A 21,723-nucleotide genomic window follows, 5' to 3' on the forward strand; every position below is an offset into this window, starting at 1 on the left:
GACGATGTTTTTATAAGTAATTAATAAATTCAACGGTACGCAGCTATTTAAGGGCTAATACCAAAATCAAATGAAAAAAATTTTCACGTGCAAAAAGTAAAAAGAAATTTTAAGGTATACCTTTGATGAAATCATCCTAAAGAAGAAAATTTCAGTAAAAAAATAAATAAATATATAAATAATGATAACAATAATAATAAACGAAAATAATATAACCAAACTCACCCCTCCCCATTTACTACTCAGATGCAAGTGCATGAGGTCAAGTGAGTTCTTGATTCACAGGAGAGAATGGAGTTTTTTGAATAATTTTAATCGACCATGATTCATATTGTAAAATGCTTTCGTTGACAAGGAGCCTGGAGGAAAAGTGTGTGTGTGTGTGTGTGTGGGTGTGTGTGTGTGTGTGTGTGTGGGGGGGGGGGGGGGGTGAAATGTAGATGACAGGTACTGTACAGTGTCGCCGGAGTCTAGCCTTACCATAAGGCCGCAGGAACTTCCTGCCCTGCACCGCAGGCCCGGGCAATATAGCCTGCATGATGTTTGCAAGGTAGGAAAATCAGCATGTAATGCTGATAGGTCGCCCAAATTTGTCGGTCCAAGGAACTCAAACTACTCCTCAATGACCTCATGCCAGTTTTTTATCGTTAATGCAAAGAGATTGCTATGGACACGAGCAAACTAACGGGTTAAGTTGTATCAGCCACAACGGAAGACTAGAGTGAAAACAGATCGAATAAAAGAACCAGTCATAATTTTAAAAATTATTGATCTCTTGAATCCAGTTGAATTATTTTAAAGAGTCACGACCAACACTTACATAGCTAAAATTAATAATTTTAAAAAGTTAACACATAAAGTAAATAGCAATGTCTCAAATTGTTTCTTATGGCATATGGTGCTTGTTTAAAAGCCAGATGCATGCCTTAATTCCCTCTATGTAATTTCGTTGTTTTTTTTATTTTTCACACTTCTCCAGTCAGATATTTTATGTGAGATCTGAGTTTTTTGAAAAAAAGAACGCATTTTACCTGGGTATACCTTTAAAACTAAAATATTCCATATTAAATCTCAAGCCTGTATATTCCTGAACATAAATGAGCCCCAACTTGTACTAGCAATTTCTGAAAAGTAAACAACATAAAAATATCATTATTCGCACAAGCATTCATACATGAGCACGTAATCGTAAACATACATCCTAACATAAAACAATAGACACGCATGCATGTACACTGTACAAGGCACACACACATACTTGCACTGTAACAAAAAAAAAAAAAAAAAAAAAAGAAAATAATCTGTGCAATTTCGTAATGTGTGACAGGTATCATTTTTGTCAAAAACACTACATCACGTAGCAGGGATTGTTGGGCCAGTGGTAACGTCCTTGGCACCCACACACGGCGGAGTCATTCCCATTCAGTCCCGTTTGTTTCTTTTATTTTTTAATTATTATTATTATTATTATTATTATTATTATTATTATTACTATAATCCTTTATCGTGGTTCAGTGATTGATGTGACGAGTATCAGCTGGTAAAGTTTGTATTGTAAATTGTAACCGCAGGGTGGGCAGAAACCTAAAACATTACTCAGAAAAAAATGCTTGAAATGCCGTGAGTGAGGAGCAGATATCTTTTTCATTAAAGGTTGCTACAATATCTGTCAGATAGTGGCAGTGTCTGTAAGGCTGTAATCGGGGCATTCTGCTCTGTAAACCTGACATCATTCTTCCTTCAGTATGCTGATAGAGGACACTGTTACACTGCCATCTATCGTCATTCTATATGCACTAGTAAGGAGTTAAAATGGTGGATTTTTTTTGGTGAGGTTAACCCACGTTCAATATGTGCATGTGTTTACGCGTTACACCATGCAATTCAGGGGAACAAGGCAAGCATGCATTACCCTCTATCAGGGCGAGTGATTTTTTACAGATATTCACAGATATGTCTCTAGCTAGATAGATGGTCATTTAAAGCTCAACTCACCCTGTTGAGAAATCTCAAGGCTGATTACATGGCCGATAATAGTTTGCATTACTGCTCAGGCACTGCCACTTAGCAGGTCCAGTCTAAGTCTGCGTGACAGCAATCAAGACAGTTAATTACTCTGACTTCAATCACTTGGTCTACTGTGACAGATAAAAGAGCCTTAGACTGGTTGCGTAACGAGCAGTTATCACATCGTTGTGAAGCTCAGCTCATGCAGAGCAAGTACAAAGCCTTTGGCGCGCGCGCAGAGATAATTGTTTCCACATGGGATTCCTCAACAGGGTGAGTTGAGCTTTAAATGACCATCTATTTAGCTAGAGACATATCTGTGAATATCTGTAAAAAATCTATCACTCGCCCTGGTAGAGGGTAAGCATGCATACTGTATTATTTGTTTGAGAAATTATACAGTTATGGCAGAGTTTATGACATTCTTATGTACTATGGTGTAATAGTGGCCGCAAACCCAATTTTGTCAGCTTGCTGAATTATTCAGGCAAAGTTGCTATATTCTGATGCTCAGCAGTTCTGTAAAAATCTAGGTTTATTGGTGAGTCCTTTTAAGAAATTATTGTGATATCTTACATCTCTCAAAATGATCTGAACGTCCAGTGAAACATTTAAAGAATTTACCACGAGAAGACAGTCAATTTCTGACAAACTGATACCTGCTTCACAGATATTATACATCATACAATATAAGAGCAATATATTACACCAGCACGTAGCTGCTGATGAATTTTCCAACTGACCACAAATGGGTTTACCCGGTAACAGGTTGCTCATATGGCTTAATGCGACTCTGATCTGTTCCATTTCATCTACATTTGTATGCCGTATACAACGAAGAGTTCTTTACGATAACAGAGGAAATACTCATGAAATGAAATGCTAAATGACCACGAGGGTATCGAGGCAGAGCAAGTTTGCCGTGACTTGCATACACGGAGATTTCATTTGTTCTTCTGTATGATAAAAGACTCGTACTGTGATTAATGAAAGTGATGACAATGAAGAAACTCACGTGAGAATTAAGTGGAATAAAAACAGATGTAGAATGACTAAGCAGAAACAAGATATTTTAAGCATTAAAAAAAATGAATAACCAATCTAGGATGAAAGCAATGTCGGGATGAGCCCAGAAACATCCAACATCTAAAGTTATGACGGCCGAAGATAATACTGATGTAACGGGACATTGTGGAACTAACATTTGATGTTGAAAAATGTATTGACCATTAAATAAGTTACGGAAATAATCACGTCCACATGTACCACATGTACCTATCATTCATAGAGTTTCGGGTAAAACAAGCTATGGCAATTTGTGTTGGATAAATATGCAATGCTCATATATGGGATTGCAGATTACTGATGACAATGTGCTGTGGATAGGAACGTAATAGATGAAGATGCTGGTGTCGACCAGGAGACTGAAATGTGGATTGAAAATGAAACGCTCACTGGAGGTAAGGCTAAGAGAAAATGGTTGAAAACAAGAATGCGATACCCCCAAAAGTAGTAAGTACAGATAGATAGATAGATAGATAGAGAGAGATAGATAGACAGATAGACAGATAAAAATATATTATTTGGTTGTTTCCAAATAGAGTGAAATAAGAGGTCAGTTATTGTGGTGAAAAAAATTATAAAAACTACGTAAATATTAAAAGAGGCAACTGGCATTGTAAAATGTCACTTCAGTGACCTAGGAATGACACATTTTTGTCAATGAACCAGATGACAGTGATCGTAAATATTCAGTTTTATTCTGGCGTACAATATTTCGGAGTGATATAATGCTTACAAAACTATTTCAATGATAAATGAAATGGGATTTCTATAACTTTTTATCAATAACTTACTAAAAAGCAGCGCTTTATTTGCTGTACGATGTTTTAAATCTTGAAATTAGATAGCTTATCAGATATTTGGATTATCTTACACCATACACAGCAGGCATAGAACGTTGATCCAGCCACGTCAAAACACCGTCATTATGTGACGTTGAATCAACGTTGTATTTTGGTCATTGACACAACCTTGCAGACATGGATTGTAATTGAAAATATTAATTATTGAAAACGTGATACTTTGTTTATCAACTGGATACTGTAACTAACTTTATCAAAATAATAAAAAACGTGTTTTTAAGTAAAAGTGACCGTTGTTTTGTGTCTCATATGGGACCCTAAAATAATCAAACACAGTTAGCAATCTGTGCAGTTAATATTTTTAATAACATGCTTGTGACATCAATTGCACCTTTATATTGGGGTTGGGTGATATATATGTAAGAAAATAACTCTATATATTAATCTAAGCTTTGGAAATTTTAACTTAAAGGCCATACATATATACCCTACATATATTTAGCCATCAAACATGTCCTACTGCTAAACACATCCAGGCTAAAAGAGTGTACCATGCTTAGGTGCTAAGTGCGTTGAAAAAATCAGACAAAGCAGGCACTTGGATGTTTTTAGAGTGTACAGGGCCGTAGCCTCCGGGGGGGCAGGGGGGGGAGCTGCCCCCCTGGGATTTGAGGTGCAAAAAAATAATCGCAAAGGTAAAAAAAATAATTGCAAAGTTGGTATCATTTCTGTGAGAAAATGCACTCATGGCCACAAGACAATCATTCAACAATCTGTTTATAAATGTGTACTGTTTTTAGCCAACTCAGTTCATGCCAAAAAGTTCATCCTCCCTTAGGGAGCTATCCCCCAGGCCAATTTGCATGTTGTGTTAAAAAATGCCTGTACTTATGGCAAAATGAACCCACAATTTCTGACTTCTGATTGAACAATAGATAACAGTTAAAATGCACCAGAATGCAGTTTTATACATAGAGTTTTAAAAAATTTTCCACACCGTGGGAGGGGGACGCCCCCTCCCACCCCCTCCCCCCTCGGGGGCCTCGCCCCCTCGTGTCCGCTTACTGCCCCCCCTGGCATTTTGCTCAGGCTACGGCCCTGGTGTACGTTTTAATTGTGTACCTGTGTTATGTACCAAAAATAAAAAAAAACATTTCAGGTCATTTTAATATCTTTTCATGTAAGGATGTTGTCTAACAACTGGGGTTGATATAATGTTGTTATCTGACGTTGACACAACTTTCAAATCCAATGTTTATCCAACGTATAATCATTGTTATGGTTCAACGTTGGTTCAACGTTAAAACAACATAATTTGCCCGCTGGGAGCAAACTTCAAGCCAACAGATAAATGGCATGTGAAAGGACAACTTCTGTTAGTACAATAACAAATTATGACACTTAATAAACCCTTGCTAAGCTACCACTTAGCGATCATAATCTCCACATTGAAATTAGGCGGCACACCATTTTATATTCCAATGCCTAATGTACAAAAAGGACGAGACACATTTTTATTATATACAGATACATCTGTGTCTAAACATATAGCCATCACCTGCGTCTGCCATCGCTGTTGTCGCCGTTGCTGTCGCCGTCGCCGTCACCGTGCACTTTCACCGATAACACGATAAGTGGTAAACCGTTTTACATGATGGCTTGAAACTTACAGAACTGATGAATATTCATTAAACGCATTTCAAGTTCGAAAGTCAGCGTTTGATCGGGCCATTTTTTTAAAAAAAGTTATGATGTTTTTTCACTTTTTTTCAACATATATATGCAACACTGATAACACATTTCAAGGAGAGCCAATTAGCCTGTTGTCTTGCAATTCACGTAGGAGTGATCAGTCTGACCAATATACAGATCAAATTTGAAAAAAAAAAAAAAGCTTGATCAGTTCAGTTTTGATAAAGTTATACCTTTTTTGAATATACATACAGTGTATATGTAGTTTTTCCTCAGATTTGACTCTTAGGCATGTTAACAGTCTCGTCATTGGATTCGTAGTGTTTTTTGTACATTTTCTGCATCCTAACAATGTTAGTTGATTATAAAAATGATGGTAAAGTTGTTATCGTGTATCGTGTAATAAGTGTCAAAAAATGGAAATATACTAATATCATTGCAGTGAGTCAGATTCAATCATTCACTATGTCCAGACTCTCAGAATGGATCAAATTAGACATTTGAAATTGTTCCATCGACTTTTTTCTATCCCAACAATTTTCTTAGGTAATCATACAGAATATCAGTAAATTGATTATTCTGGTTTATGTAAAAAGGTGCATTTTTAAGATATGACTCTGAACTTCCATGGGCTTGAAGACTTTTGTTAGTCACATTTTCTGAATATTCATGATACTTTTATTTTATTATTAAAATCGATGGTCATCATGCTGTTAAGCATGATGTAATATTGCATCAAAATTGTAGAAAATTTTGGGCACTGTTTTTATAGTGACCATTAAAAAACACATTACTCTTCACAAACATGGCGTAACTTATGGGCCTTTGAAGAATAATACTACCCAAACCCGATCTTCCCAGCTTCCTGTATTATTCGAAGCAGTTACAATTTCTTACGAGGCATTTCCGAAGAAAAAAACGAAGTGTGACTTACTTATCACTAAACATCAGGGCCCAGGGCCCAAGGACGTTTAGCACTTAATTCTCTAAACACTGGTTAACTAAACGGCGGGTAAAACTGTGTTTAATAAACAGCCATTGTTTGGTTGCTATGAACAACTAATCCAGACCATATTAGGAAGTAAAATTTCCAAAAATGCAATGGGTTTCTATAAACAAAATAAAATACCCATATTTAATCCATTGTTCTTTGTGTTTTCTGCTATTCTTTAATGTAATTTGGAAGTGTCAACAATATCTGAGAAAACAAAGAGATGATTGCCAAAGTATAATTAAAAAATCAATAAATAAATAAATAAATAAATAAATAAATAATAATAATAATAATAATAATAATAATAATCATGATAAATAGATAAATAATAATAATAATATCATAAAAAATATTCAAAATGAAACTTATTTTCTTGGAAGAATGATTCTTTTCCGTCTCTGGAGCTAGTTGGTTTTGAAATAAGTTTTCTAAATACAGTATCGAATTTCTACTGAATCTAAATCTTTCAATGAGTTCTTGCTCAGTTGCTCCATCAAAATCAAATATCTGTTTCTTCTCAGTCTAAAAGGTATATGTCTGCGAGGATTTCTGGCAAACTGCAGCAGGTTTGCCATTTTTATCTGGCGTTTAAGGAATTTAACTACCTTCTTCGAGCGTATAAATTTAACCAACCGTTAAGAAGATTTAGCTATTGGTTGGTGCTAAACGACGCTTATGAAACCCGGTTAAACGTCGTGTAATTTTAGCTGTTTTCATAATAAAAACGATAATGAAAGTCATTATGCCAATCAAGAGGGAGTCGACAGATGCAGAAAGACTGACAGACAAAATTTAATGATCATTTTGAAATTCTAAGCATAAAAAAATATTTCTGTAGTATTTATAGATTCGTCAATTTTAAAATATCAAATATTTTTTAAATCACTTGAATGATTTCTGAAACGTGACTTGAATGAAGATTAACCGTTGATTTTCCATAAATACAGAGTTCCATTTGACACATATGATACATTTGATCTCTAATTTGATACAACGTAGAAAAAGTGATTTAGTTGCTTTGACCTTGAAGGTTTCACATTCAAGATTTGCGGCATAGAGATGCTTTCAGCTGGCTCAAACACCTCATCAAATATGCCACGTCGTTGCTTTTTCCACCATATATTACCTGAGCTCCTAAACGCTAATTAAAATCTTCAGATGAAATTGAATACACTGATAAAAACACAAACCACAACATATGGCAGTTGAAAACAGATTTTACTACTCATGAATCATAACGGAGTATCTGGGGATGGGGAAAGCTACGTACGCCAGGGCAAATAAGAAACTAGCAACGCGCGTCTTTTCTTAAGACAACACCGTGAAACAGTTTGAATCTCTAAATTTTCCAAACTGTTATCTGTAAAAGAATTACACGCCCCACAGAAGACCCTCATGTCAGTCTCTAGTCACAGCAACGGTCGCTGGTGCGTCTGACATCATCTGGCAGCAACCAGGGCTCTCAATCGGCAAGGTATTCCTTTGGATACATTTTGTCTGATGTCTGGCCTCTTTAGGATATCTGTAAACTTTAATTTGACCACTTAAGCTGTACAGGTGAAATTTGACCTCAATAAAGAAAGCTACGCTGTTTCAATGTTTTACGCAGAAACAGGTATGGTCCCCAATTCATTAGAGAAACAGACAACTATGTATTGCTGTTTACAGTGGCTTCTTCAAAGGCTGCCTAGTATTCTAACCTAAAAAACAGTACGTTGTTCACTCTTAATCATTTTATCTATGCAATTTTATAAGATTTATATCGTAAAAAGGAAAATGGCTTGTCATATAGCTGTACCTCGAACTGAACATATGAATGATAAGATGACACACGTGTACAGTATGGAATATACCTGGACGTAATAAGATGGAAAAATTAAGTCTTACTTAATCTAGCCGCACAAAATATTTTGCTCATATCGGCTGAAACCCGCATTAATTAAGCTAGAATGTCTTCAAAATACTAAATATTTCAAACATTAGGGTCCCTTGTGGTTTAATTAAGAAAGGCTTCTAGGTTTTACTGGATAAGTCAAAGATTTTCTTAAGTCTCCTTTGGTGGGGGGTGGGGGGGGTGGGGGGGGGGCGAGCAACGTGCCATCATTACTCAGGATCGACTGATATGTGAGTGGACAGGGACAAAATATGAACTATTTGTATTGTCCTCCCTTTTTTGTCAGATGTCATTCAGTTTGTAGATTATAACTCATTGTACCCCCATAAGTAAATACTCGTAAGTTATTTTAAATGCATATCGTAGGAGAAAAACACTTCGAAAACTAAATGGCCAGTTAATGGAATCTTATATATCAAATACCCCTGGAAGTTAAGACGAATTTGCATTAATCGTTGTCTGATACTATTTAAAAACTGGGAATTTAATGATTTTTGGGTAGGTTTGTTTTGCATTATTTTGCTTTACGCAAGACATAAACAACCTTTTCTCACTTTCAATACCAAGACGTTAAATTATTTCGCTAATTAAAATGTTGGATAATTACTGGATTATAGTTTTACATACATACACACCACCGGTCCCCCATTACCACATGGATTTTATTTTGTTAGTAAATTTTTCATTTGACAGGCTAATACGTCCCATATATATATATATATATATATATATATATATATATATATATATATATATATATATATATAAACTAACTGTGACTCAATTAACGAGAAAGGTGTCGTGGTGGGTCTTCAACAAGGATATTCTTGGGTGAGCAATATAGGATCATAAAATTGTGAGGCATTAAAACTGGTTGATAGAAAAAGAAAATGAATGGGGGATGAGCTAGCTCAAAGAAATTACGTTATCATAAAATGGGGTTGACCGGCAAATTCGAGCACCGCTATGACAAAAAGCAATTTCGCCCAGATATTACTTTTCTGCTTCACATTGGGGTAACAGTGTGCATCCTTGCTCTTTTGATCGAAGGTTCCTTGAACGTCTAGGTTAGTTTTGTAGTGGGCGGCCGAGTCATATATGAAACATATGAACTTGATTATTTAACAGTCTTCACAAAAGATCTCACCTGCAGCGAAATGCCCAAGACCCCAATAGCATGCTTTGAAATTAACAGTAAAAATATTTGAGTCAGAGAGGTATTAAATTGAATTTCTTCTTCTCTCTCTCTCTCCTTTTAGTTTTTTATTCTTAATTTTTATTTCTAAAACACACAACGCCTCTGCATCAACCAACGCACATTGTTAGAACGAGCATGCGCACTCTCAGTTTTCCAACGTGGATAAATCGCTGCGTGCCCACCTTAAAAAGTTGTATTTATAAGTAGAACGGAAGAGAGAGTCTCTCAATTGCTCTTTCTCCTTCTTTTCTGCTACATTCGACAAAAGAAAGGTGATTCTCTTGAAGATGACAGGAAAAAGAGGCGTGGCCGTGCTTCTGATAATCTCTTTGACAACGGTGACATCCGTTACTGGCGCTGGTCCCGTCCCCTTTACTCCGGAGGAAGAGGCGCAAAGAGACGATGCTACGGCTGAGATAGCTAACCTTCCAGCCGAGGATCAGGAGCCACTGCCCACCGGTCCAATACGTAAGTTACATTTTTTACCGAGATGGCAAACGTGACCGAATATGAAAACGAACATTTATCGTTGATGTCTTTAACCTATGTAAGTGTTGGCAAGAATGTTATTCAGCTGAAGCTTTTATCACGTTTGTTCATCTAACACTACTATATATATAGACTTGACATTTTATATGTAATGTTTTTTCATCAGTTTTTTTTCTATTTTGCTGCCTGGTAAATAAAAACAAGGATTAAAATGGTCGTATAATAATTTTAATTATCCCTTTGGTGTCATTGTGACATCAATTCATTGAATGAATTCGTCAGAGGAGCAAACAAAAATACATTGCCTATTCTTAGTCGGGTGAGGACCATTAAAATCTATATTTTAGATCTCCATATTTTCCAAATTATCGTCTTTTAAAGAATTGCACGCCCCACAAAGGACCCTCGTTAAATTAAATCTGGCATAACATTCTAGTCATCGGTAAGTTTTGTCCAATTTGGTTCATTTTTGTTTTAAGACATGTAGCCCGTTGATTTGGCGAGTAATGGCCTACCCACATACATGTATTGTCTATGTGGTTCAAATATGGCGATTTTGATGATCAAGGTAGCTGCTCATTCCCTTGGTTCTGTAAGTTATCTGCTGTTAAAAGTGCTCTATGTGAACCGCAATCTTATCGTGCAACCTGAAATTGTTCTTAAGGTGCCCCCTGTCAAATGATAGTCAAGTGGTTCCCAGATAATTATTTTATTTGATCTGGTTCAGCTTTTCCCCAATGACAACCATCGGTGTTGTGGCACCAGTGTGGTATCCACTCAAGATGCTGACGCTGTCAATGGCCCTAGTCACTTTAGACGCGGCACACGTTTCGTCGTAGGCTTCTTCAGGATGTCTGTAAACTCTGTTTTGACTAGATGGGCGGTGCAGGTGAAATCTGACCTCAATAAAGAAAGCCACACGGTTTCAGTGTTCTGAGGTCTTCTGGTATTCTAACCTGGTGAAACCAGTTTGGGGTCACTAAGGGACAAAAACGCGTTTTGGTGGCAATTTGCCCCTAAGATTTTAATTTCTCAAAAGTGTGTTTTACGTAAAATTTGTAAACCTGTATTTCTTGTAACGAAACAAATCCGACATGTTGCCGACAAATTTTATTTTAAATGATTTAAACTCCATTTTTCGAGATCCAGGACTCAATCCGTAACCTAGAGATGTGGTTGAATCCATTACCACCATAAGCATATACATAGTATAAAACATTTTATTTGTAGAAAAAAGCGTTTTAGAAAACCCAACTCAATATACAGAAATAGAGCAACAGATCTGGATCACGTGGTCCTGTGACAACATACAAACCAAGTGTTTTTCGAGAGTCATCTGAGCTACATACTGAATACAGTGAAGTTAGGGAAGGTTATGTTGAACGGAGTTGGGCAATTTTCATTAAGTCTCAGCGTGTTGCCATGAGATGCACAAAAAAAGGATCTGGCGATCTTCTTACTTTGTCTGTGACGGTCTTTCATGACTTTCTGACTAACTTCGGTGACAGGAGATGTGATGCCGCCACAAGTGGTAGAGATAGTATCACTGAAAAGTCTTACAAATCAAGTATCATCAGTAGCCAAGCTTACTAATTGCTGATAAAATGTAAATGCCTGGTAGTTGACCAGCAGCTCCTTAACAATGAAACTCGAAAGAAGGACTCAAAGATAATATACTTCAGGAAATCAGGACTTCGTTAGGTGTTACATCAAAATGTTCTTTGTGTAGAAAGATGACCAATGTCCTCTGTTTATTGTATTACTTAGTGTCCGGAAACGCGAAAGATTTAGCAATGAAATTTACAAACAGGCTCGAAATACGGACACCGTTGCATACTTTTAGGTTGGATATCGACTTAATGCTATATTCCAGATTCGTGGTCAAAATATTTACCTGTAAATCGCTATGAGGGAATCCAACGCTGACAACAGTTACCAGTTTCAATCATTTTATGTTCATTCGTTGCTTGCTTAGGTACAGTCTAGCGATATATGGGGAATCACTCTCCTTTATATTAAAGGAAAACCATGTCACATACATGTGTAGTTTTTCTACACTAAGAAAATATTCAAGGGACTAAAATACAGCTTCAGTTGGAAAACAAGCCTGATTCGTTTCTTCTTCTGGAAGTTATACAGTATTTTGTTTGTGAAATTTTTCAAATTTTCAAAACTTATCACATAAAGGCGTTTTTAAGGTGTGGCCTTGAGCTTCCATGGGCTTGAAGACTTTTGCCAGTCACATTTTTTTAATATTCCTGATACTTTTAGTATGTGATTAAAGAGTGGCGATAATGCTGTTAAGCATTATGTAATATTGCATCAACATTGTAGAAAACCATGTTTTGGTCACTGCCGCCACAATGGTCATAAAAGGCAAACCATGTTACGTATGATTCTCAAACTTACTGAACAGATTCATGGGACTGAAATGTAGTTTGAGTTGGACAACCAGAATGATTGCATTCATTTTTATGCAGTTCTTAATGAAATTTTTATTTTTCACATATTGGTATTTTCCTTGTGTAATTTAGAACTCCCAAAACATAAAGTCGAATGAAATTTATATGACCTGAATTCAAATATTTTGTATAGTAGACAAATTAAAATTTACTGGTGATTATGCTTTTAATAATTATGTTTTACTGTATCATAATTGTCATAAACCTACTTTGTGCACTATCACAAACATTATGACAGGAAAACTTTGTTACATGTACTTATTATTTTGTAACTTAAAAGAATGGATTGACATACATCTCAAGTTAGAAAAGCAGCTTGATTGGGTTATTACATTTTCTCGAATGTATGAAATTTATTGTAAAATTTTCATTTTTTTATTCCAAACCTTCATGGTCCTGAAGCGTTATGTTAGTTCACATTTTACTTATATCCATATTGCCTGTTTTACATAATTAAAATTTTGGTTCTGACTCTGCTGTTAAGATTAACGTATTATTGAATTAACGGTTTCCTATTTCATCATTTTTCTGCTTTTTGTTTGTACATTTGACAGCTTAGCTGTCTTACATATCATATGTCCCAAAGCTTTTCAATACAGAATATTTTACCTTTCACAATCCTCTTTTGATGTATTGGGTCTTGCGTATCATTCACTTTTAATGAGATCTTTTAATGCTGAAGGTGGACCTTTTATGGAGGTACTGGAACGTATCCAAATTAGTGTTCCTTTATCATCCAAGTTGTCCCCGTCCATTTCAGCGCCAATCCCTGCTTGTGAATGCCATGCGCATGGTGATGTCCGCTATGTTACATGTGATGGGAGAGTCTTCAAATATAACACCCCGACCAACGTTTACGGTATCATGGCAAAGTCTAATACAACCTGGTTTTGGTATGTAATAACAAGACAAGAATTCTTTGAAGACACCCCGAAGACTCGTCTGTCAGCAGTGAAATTCAAGATCTTTTCTTACTTCGTGATCGTTGACTACAAAAAGATTTCGAATCCAGATGGACTGTATAGAATAACGGTACGTTTTCTCTTCCTCTTCTCTCTGCCTCCTCTGTTCTCTCTCTCTCTCTCAAACACCTTTCTCTCTCTCCCTCCCCCTCCCGCAATCTCTGTCTCTCTCACACACACCTTTCTCTCCTCCCCCCAACAGTCTCTCTCTCTCTCTCTCTCTCTCTCTCTCTCACACACACACACACCTTTCTCTCTCTCCCTCCCCCTCCCACAATCTCTCTCTCTCTCCCTCTCTCACACACACACCTTTCTCTCTCTCCCTCCCCCTCATAATCTCTCTCTCTCTCTCTCTCTCTCTCTCTCTCTCTCACACACACACACACACACACCTTTCTCTCTCTCCCTCCCCCTCCCACAATCTCTCTCTCTCTCACACACACCTTTCTCTCTCTCCCTCCCCCTCCCACAATCTCCCTCTCTCTCTCACACACATTTCTCTCTCTCCCTCCCCCTCCCACAATCTCTCTCTCTCCCTCTCTCTCTTTCTCTCTCTCTCTCTCTCTCTCTCTCTCTCTCGGACACTTAGGCTTCGTTCACATGCAATGTCTATTTTCTATTTTCTATTTTCTATTTGCGGTATGTCTTATGATCATGGTCTGTGGCCTGAATATCCCGCGGCGTAATTACTGGCAGCGCGAGCCAGTTACTATAAGTTACTATAAGTAACTGGCTCGCGCTGCCAGTAATTACGCGGCGGGATATTCAGGCCACTGACCGTGATAATAAGATAGCGCAAATAGAAAATAGAAATTAGAAAATAGACATTGCATGTGAACGAAGCCTTAATGTACTACTTCCAAAGGTCAGAACATCACTTGCATCCCGTGAGCAATTCAGAAAATTTGTACTCGATGTATATATGGTTGCCATATATATCGGGTTATAGAAACTGATAACGATAACAAGTGTATTCTTATATAACCTCTTACAGAGGAAGATTTCATTTTCATTACCGGGTGTGTTTATTGTTTGTTACTCCGAATTTCGATTTCGAAGTACGTTGGTCATTCTGCTTGTTTGTTTACATGTTTGTTTGTCTGTTCGCACTGTAAAGATCGTAATTTTCATCATATCACTTCCATTTTTCCCTTGAAAAGGTATCGGGAAAATTTTGTGACAGAACTATTTGAAGGTCAATCGGTGCATTTTCCGGAAGGAAGTGGCCATTATTGCCTACACCAAATACTTTTTCTTATTCTAGAATCGTGAAAGCTAGAGGCATATCTTTGTTGCGTTTTGTAGAGCATGTCAAGCCCAATACTGGAAGTGGTGTCCGTTTTTTTTTATTTGACGTATGGTTACGGAATTGCGCTATTTCAAAAGGTACATCATAACAATGCTCAGTGGTGCTAATTTCCCGACCCTTATTTCTCAAAAACTAGCAGGGATACGCCTGTAGTTACTAATGAACTTGAATAGGAAGACATACATTGGCAATCTCACTAAAACATAATATGGGGAAACCAAGCTCACGGTCAGAGGAACGAGCCAGTTCTATTGTCTGTGGAAGACTTTTCTTTTATTCTGGTCTCCATAATACTGTTCCTTTGTTGTTGCAATATGTTGGTATGTATGTGAGATTCATTAATTTATAGTAAGTTCTTTCGCAATTCTTTTCCTTAATGAGCAATTTTGTTTAATTGTTTGCTTGCTTGTTTCTCAGTGTAGGAAAACAAATTGAATGCAAATTACACAAGAATTTGCACCCTCAGATTTCGTAATGTGTTTTCATATCATGTACCTATTATTTCTATGTGTTCTCTGTCCAAATGCCAAAAGTAAACATGTTATCTTACCTTGTTGTGGGGAAAAATCGCTTTTTTTCTCTGTGAGCCCACATGTTCACTCCCATTCACCCCCAGCTAAACATGCCCACTTAGCTTCACGTCTTACACCACTACACGTCACTTCCGGCACAATCCTCCGGTTCCCTTCATTCGTATTCCCGTAACTCTCCTGCCAAGAATGCGCCAGGAGACGCATGTATGTATGAGGTTCGACTCCCAGAATGAGAACAAAATTTCCCTTTTTTAATTATTATAAGCGCAAGATCTAACCAGGTAAATGCTGTCTTTTTTGTTTGACTTTGGAGATCATACATAACGCAAAAGGTAATAAACAGATTTTGTTGAAATTTTCGGGATAGGTCAAAAATAGCACAGTAATTTTAATTCAGTTAGATTTAGATGGCCCGTTTATGGATTATAATTGATAAATGAATGAAATAACTAATTATGTACAGATTTTGATAAAATTTAGGTCTCAAATGGGCAAAGGAAACATAATCAGCTTTTGGTGATAGGATCCGTTGATTAGTTAATCATTTAACTTTTCAGAATGGATAACAAATTGGCCAATTTCATGAATTTTCAGTAGAGGTCAAAAATTGACGAAGAAAGAAATGAGTAAATGTGGTGATGATCCGTTAATTAATAAATAATTCAGTAATAAATTTATTATTTGTCTTGGCAGAGGTTGAGCTATCTGAATCATTTTTAGTTATAAATTTTATGCTTATTATAATGAAAGATAACACTGTCGGGATTTTATTATCATTGCAGGTCGGAAATGATTATGCAGTTGGTCCGATAGCGGTTCTTTATGAAAGTCTTGGTCCTGATACTGTGGTACCTGGTGAAAAGTTCGTGGGGAACGGTTTTAACATCTCGGTAATTGAGAAAGATGGCGATTGGTACATTCAGGTTCGCTGCATACTTCCGCCATCCTCCCTGTTCGATATTTGGATACATGTGGCCCGACATTGTCTCCAGCTTCACATTCCTCCGGTCTGGCAATCCCAGATAGAAGGGATATGTGGGGATTGGGACGGAGATCCAGGGAACGATGTTACGACACTTGACAGCTGGCCACAGGTGACGGCTCCGTTTAGGAGGTTCCCCTAACACCACACGACGCCGATGACGTAAGTTAATTGTATTTTATCTGAAATATCTTTTAAGTTATAACCACGAGATTGTTGTAGTTACTCGCTCTCATTCTCTCTCTCCCACACACATACGAAAGTACGCAAGCGGCATCCCCAGAAAACATTTTTCCTAAAATCATATTTCACACCCAAAAATTTAGATTTAAAAACGTCAATTTTGTATCCTGATTTTTCAGCATTTCGTTCTCCCTTACATAAATAATTTGTTTCTATCAAAATCATGACAGACACCGGCAAATTTATAATATTTGTCTCATTTCTCTTTAAATCAGGATATTACTCGATGATCCATGGCGTGATGACCAAAGAACCAATCAACCAACCGACCAACTCTGTGCAAACTATGTCTTCTTTCTCCAGTGATTGATGTTCATGTGGAACAAGGGAAGCGCTGGACGCCATTTTATGTTTCACAGCCGTATACTTGGACACAGGTTTACTACTGACCATGTCACTTAGACTTCTAAATCCCTATTCCCATGGAATCTCTCTATCTATTGACTGACAGAATTGAGAAAAGTTGATTTTAGACTCACTTACTTATTGTTCTTTGGTGAACGTCCACTGGAGAGTTGAATATCTACAAAAGGAACGGAATCATGGACAATGGAAGTGAAATTTGTGGGGGTGCACGCTACTCTTTTGGTGCTACGATAACTGTTCTATTTTTTGTTTGTTTGTTTGTTTTAATTTTGACAGTGGTCCTAATGCAATTTCTTGCATGTGGATTTTTGTAATGGGGTTGAATGAAATATATTGCCGTATCAGGTGTATGACATTTTTTCGAGGAAGTAAACAAATATGGATAAATTTCCGAACATAAGAATGACCATGACAGAGAAAAACACATTTGGCACTTAAAAAAATGCAATGTGGCGCAAAAGAAAAAAAAAAATACTTCTAGTGCTTTTTATAACTTTTGTTTGATAGAGTTCACCTGGTGAAGTACAGTGGTCACGTGATTTAAATTGGGTACGATGTAGTGACAATAACTTCAAAATGTAATTGTCATTTTAATTTTTGATTTATATTTCTCTTTAATTCGTTTCGCCGTGCTTGTGGCTTTAAAATCGTTATTAAAAGGTATCAATATGATATCAAATGATTGTAGTTTATTTTAATTATGTTAAAGGGGAAAGATAAAGAATTCCGTGGATATTTTCTTATAATTGGTCTAAAGTTTTAATATAAAAACATCTTGATTAAAAAATAAATAAATAAATAAATAAATAAAATCACAAAGCATCGAATATAAAATAGGTCCTTTCGATGCAATGTCATCACTGGTTCTCTGGCCGATGCAGTTTTTTTTGTAATTGAGGGCTAGGATGTAACATCGTACCTGCTCTTAGGGGAGAGGAGGGGGTTACAAGTATGAAAAATTACAAACAGACGACGGCAACATTGCTATATTAATTTGACGGACAAAATGCATCTTTTTTATAGTTAATTTCCCTTTTAAAAGGGCAAGAAGAGATATCTCAGAAGCTGAGGGCAGGGCACGTGCCCACTGCCCCTTCCTGACGATGTTTTTATAACTTATAAATAAATTACACGGCACGCACCCAGTTGAAGGCTAATGGCAAAATCAACTGAATACATTTTCAAGTGCAAAAAGTAAAACTTTAAAGCATCCTTAAGGCATACTTTTGATCCAATCGCCGCATAGAAGAATAATTCGGTGAAAAAGAAAGAAAAAATACCCCAAAAATAATAAACCAAATACACACCTCTTCCATTTTTACTAAGGTCGACCATTGTTTCCAAGAAACTGAGATTTGAAAAACTACTTACTCAGTCAGATGGCAACTGGCTGAAAAACGTAACGTCATGGCGGTTATTTGAAACTTTTCAGTGAGTCCGCGTCACGAAATAGCGCCGTTATTGGACAGCTGCGATGGTTACGAATTTTACAAAATTTCGACCGCGACGTCATCTCAGTGCACGCGCTCCGTTCTGAATATTTTCCTACGCGCAGCCAGTTGCCATATGACTGACTGCACGTACTACAGTGTATCAGTGGCGGATTTAGAGGGGGTCAGGGGGGGTCCTGAAAAATATATCACACAATTTTTCCCTCTTGAAATTAGAATTTGACTAGCTGAATCATAGTTCTAAACAGTGCCAAAGGTCACCGTTTGCCCTCCAAAACACCAAAAATTTTTTTCGGCCCTTGAGCAGACCCCGAACCCCACTCCAAGAGAGCGATGGTCAGCTACGCATCCGAGGCCTGTCGTTCCCAACCCCCCCTTAAAGAATCCTGGATCGGCCCCTGTAATATAAAATCACACCAATGCGCTTTATTTCTTCAATTTGAATTTTTCTGATATGTAATTAAATATTTTTTTTCAAAATTCTCATGATGTGCAGTGTAATAAGTTTATGTAAATTCGCGTATATATGTTTGTTGATTGCATTCAATCATGACATGCCTATTGCATGTGGTTAAGTGAATTCATGATTCACAGAAGAGAATGGCTTTTTTTTTTTTTAATTAAAGTATTCTTAACTGCTGTCATTGCCAAAGGAGTGTAGCAATTAAACCCCGAACCCAGCTCACAGAAAATTGGTTGAGACAGTTATGTTTGCAGAGCCTTGGAATATAAATTGCCTTACGTGCGGCGGCGGTCAATGCGTTGGGTGAGACGTAGAAAACACGATCTGGATCTGCGATTACCCTTAATGCAGTCGCAGTATACACTTACAGCAACAATCAAAATCCTAATCTCCCGTAAAATAAATCAATGATTATTTTGCAGTTGTGCTGCCTTCTGGTTAGCTGTATGATTCTCTAAAATCTTTCCCAAATTTGCCGTCCCACTGCTGGTACTCCCTCCATGCCCCCTCCCCCCTGATCCTGCACAGTGGGTAAACCACAAGTGACAACATATAACCCTCTGGACCCTCCCACTGGTACCCCACTAAATATACCAGACGCGTAAACATTTTAGCCTTCAAGACCCTTCCTTCCTCAAAACAGTTAAACGTAGGGAGGAAAAGGATATCAAAAAAAAAAAAAAAAAAAAAAAAAAACTTTCTCCGTCTTTCTTTATTTTCTTGGTTCTACAGTTGTACCATAAATTTTTATTGTGAATGGTAACTGGAGGATGGACAGAAACGTTAAAAATTTCTCAGCAGATATGCTTAGAATATCATGTATGAGGGGGAGAAACCTTTGGCATTAAAAGTTGCGACAATTTCTGTGGGATAGTGGCGGTGTCTGTAAGGCTGTAATCGGGGCATTCTGCTCTATAAACCTGACATCATTCTTCCTTCAGTATGCTTACAGAGGACACTGCAACACTGCCATCTATCGTCATTCTACTTGTGTTAGTAAGGAGTGTAAATAGTGGATTTTCATGGTGAGGTTGTAGGGGTCCATGTTCCACCCTACCCAGGTTCTTCTAATATTTCGCTTGTCACTGATGCATGGGAGAGGGAATATAACCACAGACTCACATATTCAGTTCCAAGTCTAAAAGTCCTTTAATAAGACCAAGCATTCAGCATTTATACACATTATCTACAGGGAATCTCTCTGCATTCCACAGTGGCAGCAACTCATTTAAATACTAATTGCAATGCAATAGATAACAAGTGAGTGAAAGTTATATCAGTTCTACTTATCAGGTATACCTATACAAAGGATGATGATTTTAGATATTCATTCAAGACTGAAGCAAGGTGAATGATAATGTGCTGACTGATTATATAATCATAACATGTAGATGAGTGAGTTTATCACTTGCCTTCAGTGGACCTTAACATATTCCTTCTTTTCCCACAAATTGAAATATAGATTCCACAGAATACTCAAAGATAACATTTTGACAGCAAAATACTTATACAAAATATCTATGTCATGATTCAACTACAAAAACAATATTATTCTATCAAATATCATTACTTTAACTAACAATTGTAATTAATTCAGTTCATTATCCATTCTATTGCTGTACAAAGACATGTCATTATTGTAATGAAATTAAATTTGAATGTTTATGCTCCCAAAATATTTTGAAAAAGAAAACTGTCCAGTTATCATACAGATGGTTTAAATAACAGCTTTTCTAATGGACTGTACATTTAAAATCTCAGTTGAACAATTCAGTATTAGGTATATCATGAAACTATATTCTTTCTTCTATAATACATATCTTGGGAATCTCCCAACATGTTGGAAATTTACCATTTTTAAATAAACAAAAACTACTGTCACATATTCTTTATAATCCAATTTAACCTTATATGTAAACACAATTTATCTTATTACTTTCAAATATGTAAGTCATGAATCATTTGGTGCAATTTTACTTAAAACATTGAAACAACTTAAGATAAATATCTATAAATCCCATATATCTCATTTTTCCTAACCTACAGTACAGCCCTAACTGATGTATTATCCTTTAAATGAATAAAAAAATCATATCTTAATTTGCAGTTTGGAAGAAGTGTCCATTTTAGTTTCTTTGCCATAAACTTTCTCTGCACCTTTCTGTTGTCTCTGTGAAAGTCCCATTTTATATCTGTCCATTCTTTTGCATTCTCATAAACATTTTCTGTGTCTGAACCTTGTCTGTCTTCATTCTCTACAACTTTAAGTACCTCCTCACTTGCACTTTGTTCTTCATTCTCTTTAACTTTAACTTCCTCCTCGCCTGCACTTTGTTTCACCTCTACTTCAATCAGTTTGTCTCTGTCTGTATCTTTGAAATGAGAAAATCCATTTCCATCGGTTCATCATTAAGTCCTTCATCAGCATTCTTTACATAATCCATTACAGCCTTTTCATCTACACCTAGTTTCTCCACATACTTTGGGTCATCATCATCATCAAGTCCTTCATCCGAATTCTTTACATCATCTGTTAAAGCCTTTTCAACTACATCAGGTTTCTCATAATATTTCAGTTCACCCATTTTACTCTCACTTAATCTGTTGTCATCATCATCATCAGTTTTCTTCCCTAGCTCTTGTTCATAATCTTTCGCGACAGACACTTCTTGTTTCTCCCCTTTTTCGAAATCAGTTCTCTTTCCTACCTCTTGATCATTTACAAAAATAATGTCCTCGCTCAGTTCATTCCCATCTTTTTCTTCACCTACAACTTGTTCCTTCACAATCTCCATCATACATTCATCTTCTTT

At 36.7% G+C, this 21,723-nt stretch overlaps 1 protein-coding gene across 2 annotated transcripts in view; it reads left to right on the forward strand.

Moving 5' to 3' along the window:
* Positions 1-2,075: 2,075 nt before the first annotated feature.
* LOC106157876 (uncharacterized) overlaps positions 2,076-21,723 on the forward strand; it is a 28,788-nt gene continuing 9,140 nt past the window's right edge. Inside the window, exons 1-5 of one of the 2 annotated variants that reach the window (XM_087011758.1) lie at positions 2,079-2,280; positions 9,919-10,118; positions 13,362-13,633; positions 16,188-16,549; positions 16,846-17,679. In XM_087011758.1, the coding sequence (XP_086867884.1) occupies positions 2,210-2,280; positions 9,919-10,118; positions 13,362-13,633; positions 16,188-16,529 (885 nt within the window). In that variant the 5' untranslated portion in view covers positions 2,079-2,209 and the 3' untranslated portion in view covers positions 16,530-16,549; positions 16,846-17,679. Of the gene's footprint in view, positions 2,281-9,918; positions 10,119-13,361; positions 13,634-16,187; positions 16,550-16,845; positions 17,680-21,723 lie in introns of those variants that run through there. The other variant, XM_087011756.1, reaches the window with a different exon arrangement.

Source organism: Lingula anatina, chromosome 4 (assembly GCF_051362555.1).
Source record: "Lingula anatina isolate TDL-2025a chromosome 4, LinAna3.0, whole genome shotgun sequence".
In the NCBI taxonomy this organism is placed as follows: Eukaryota; Metazoa; Brachiopoda; class Lingulata; order Lingulida; family Lingulidae; genus Lingula; species Lingula anatina.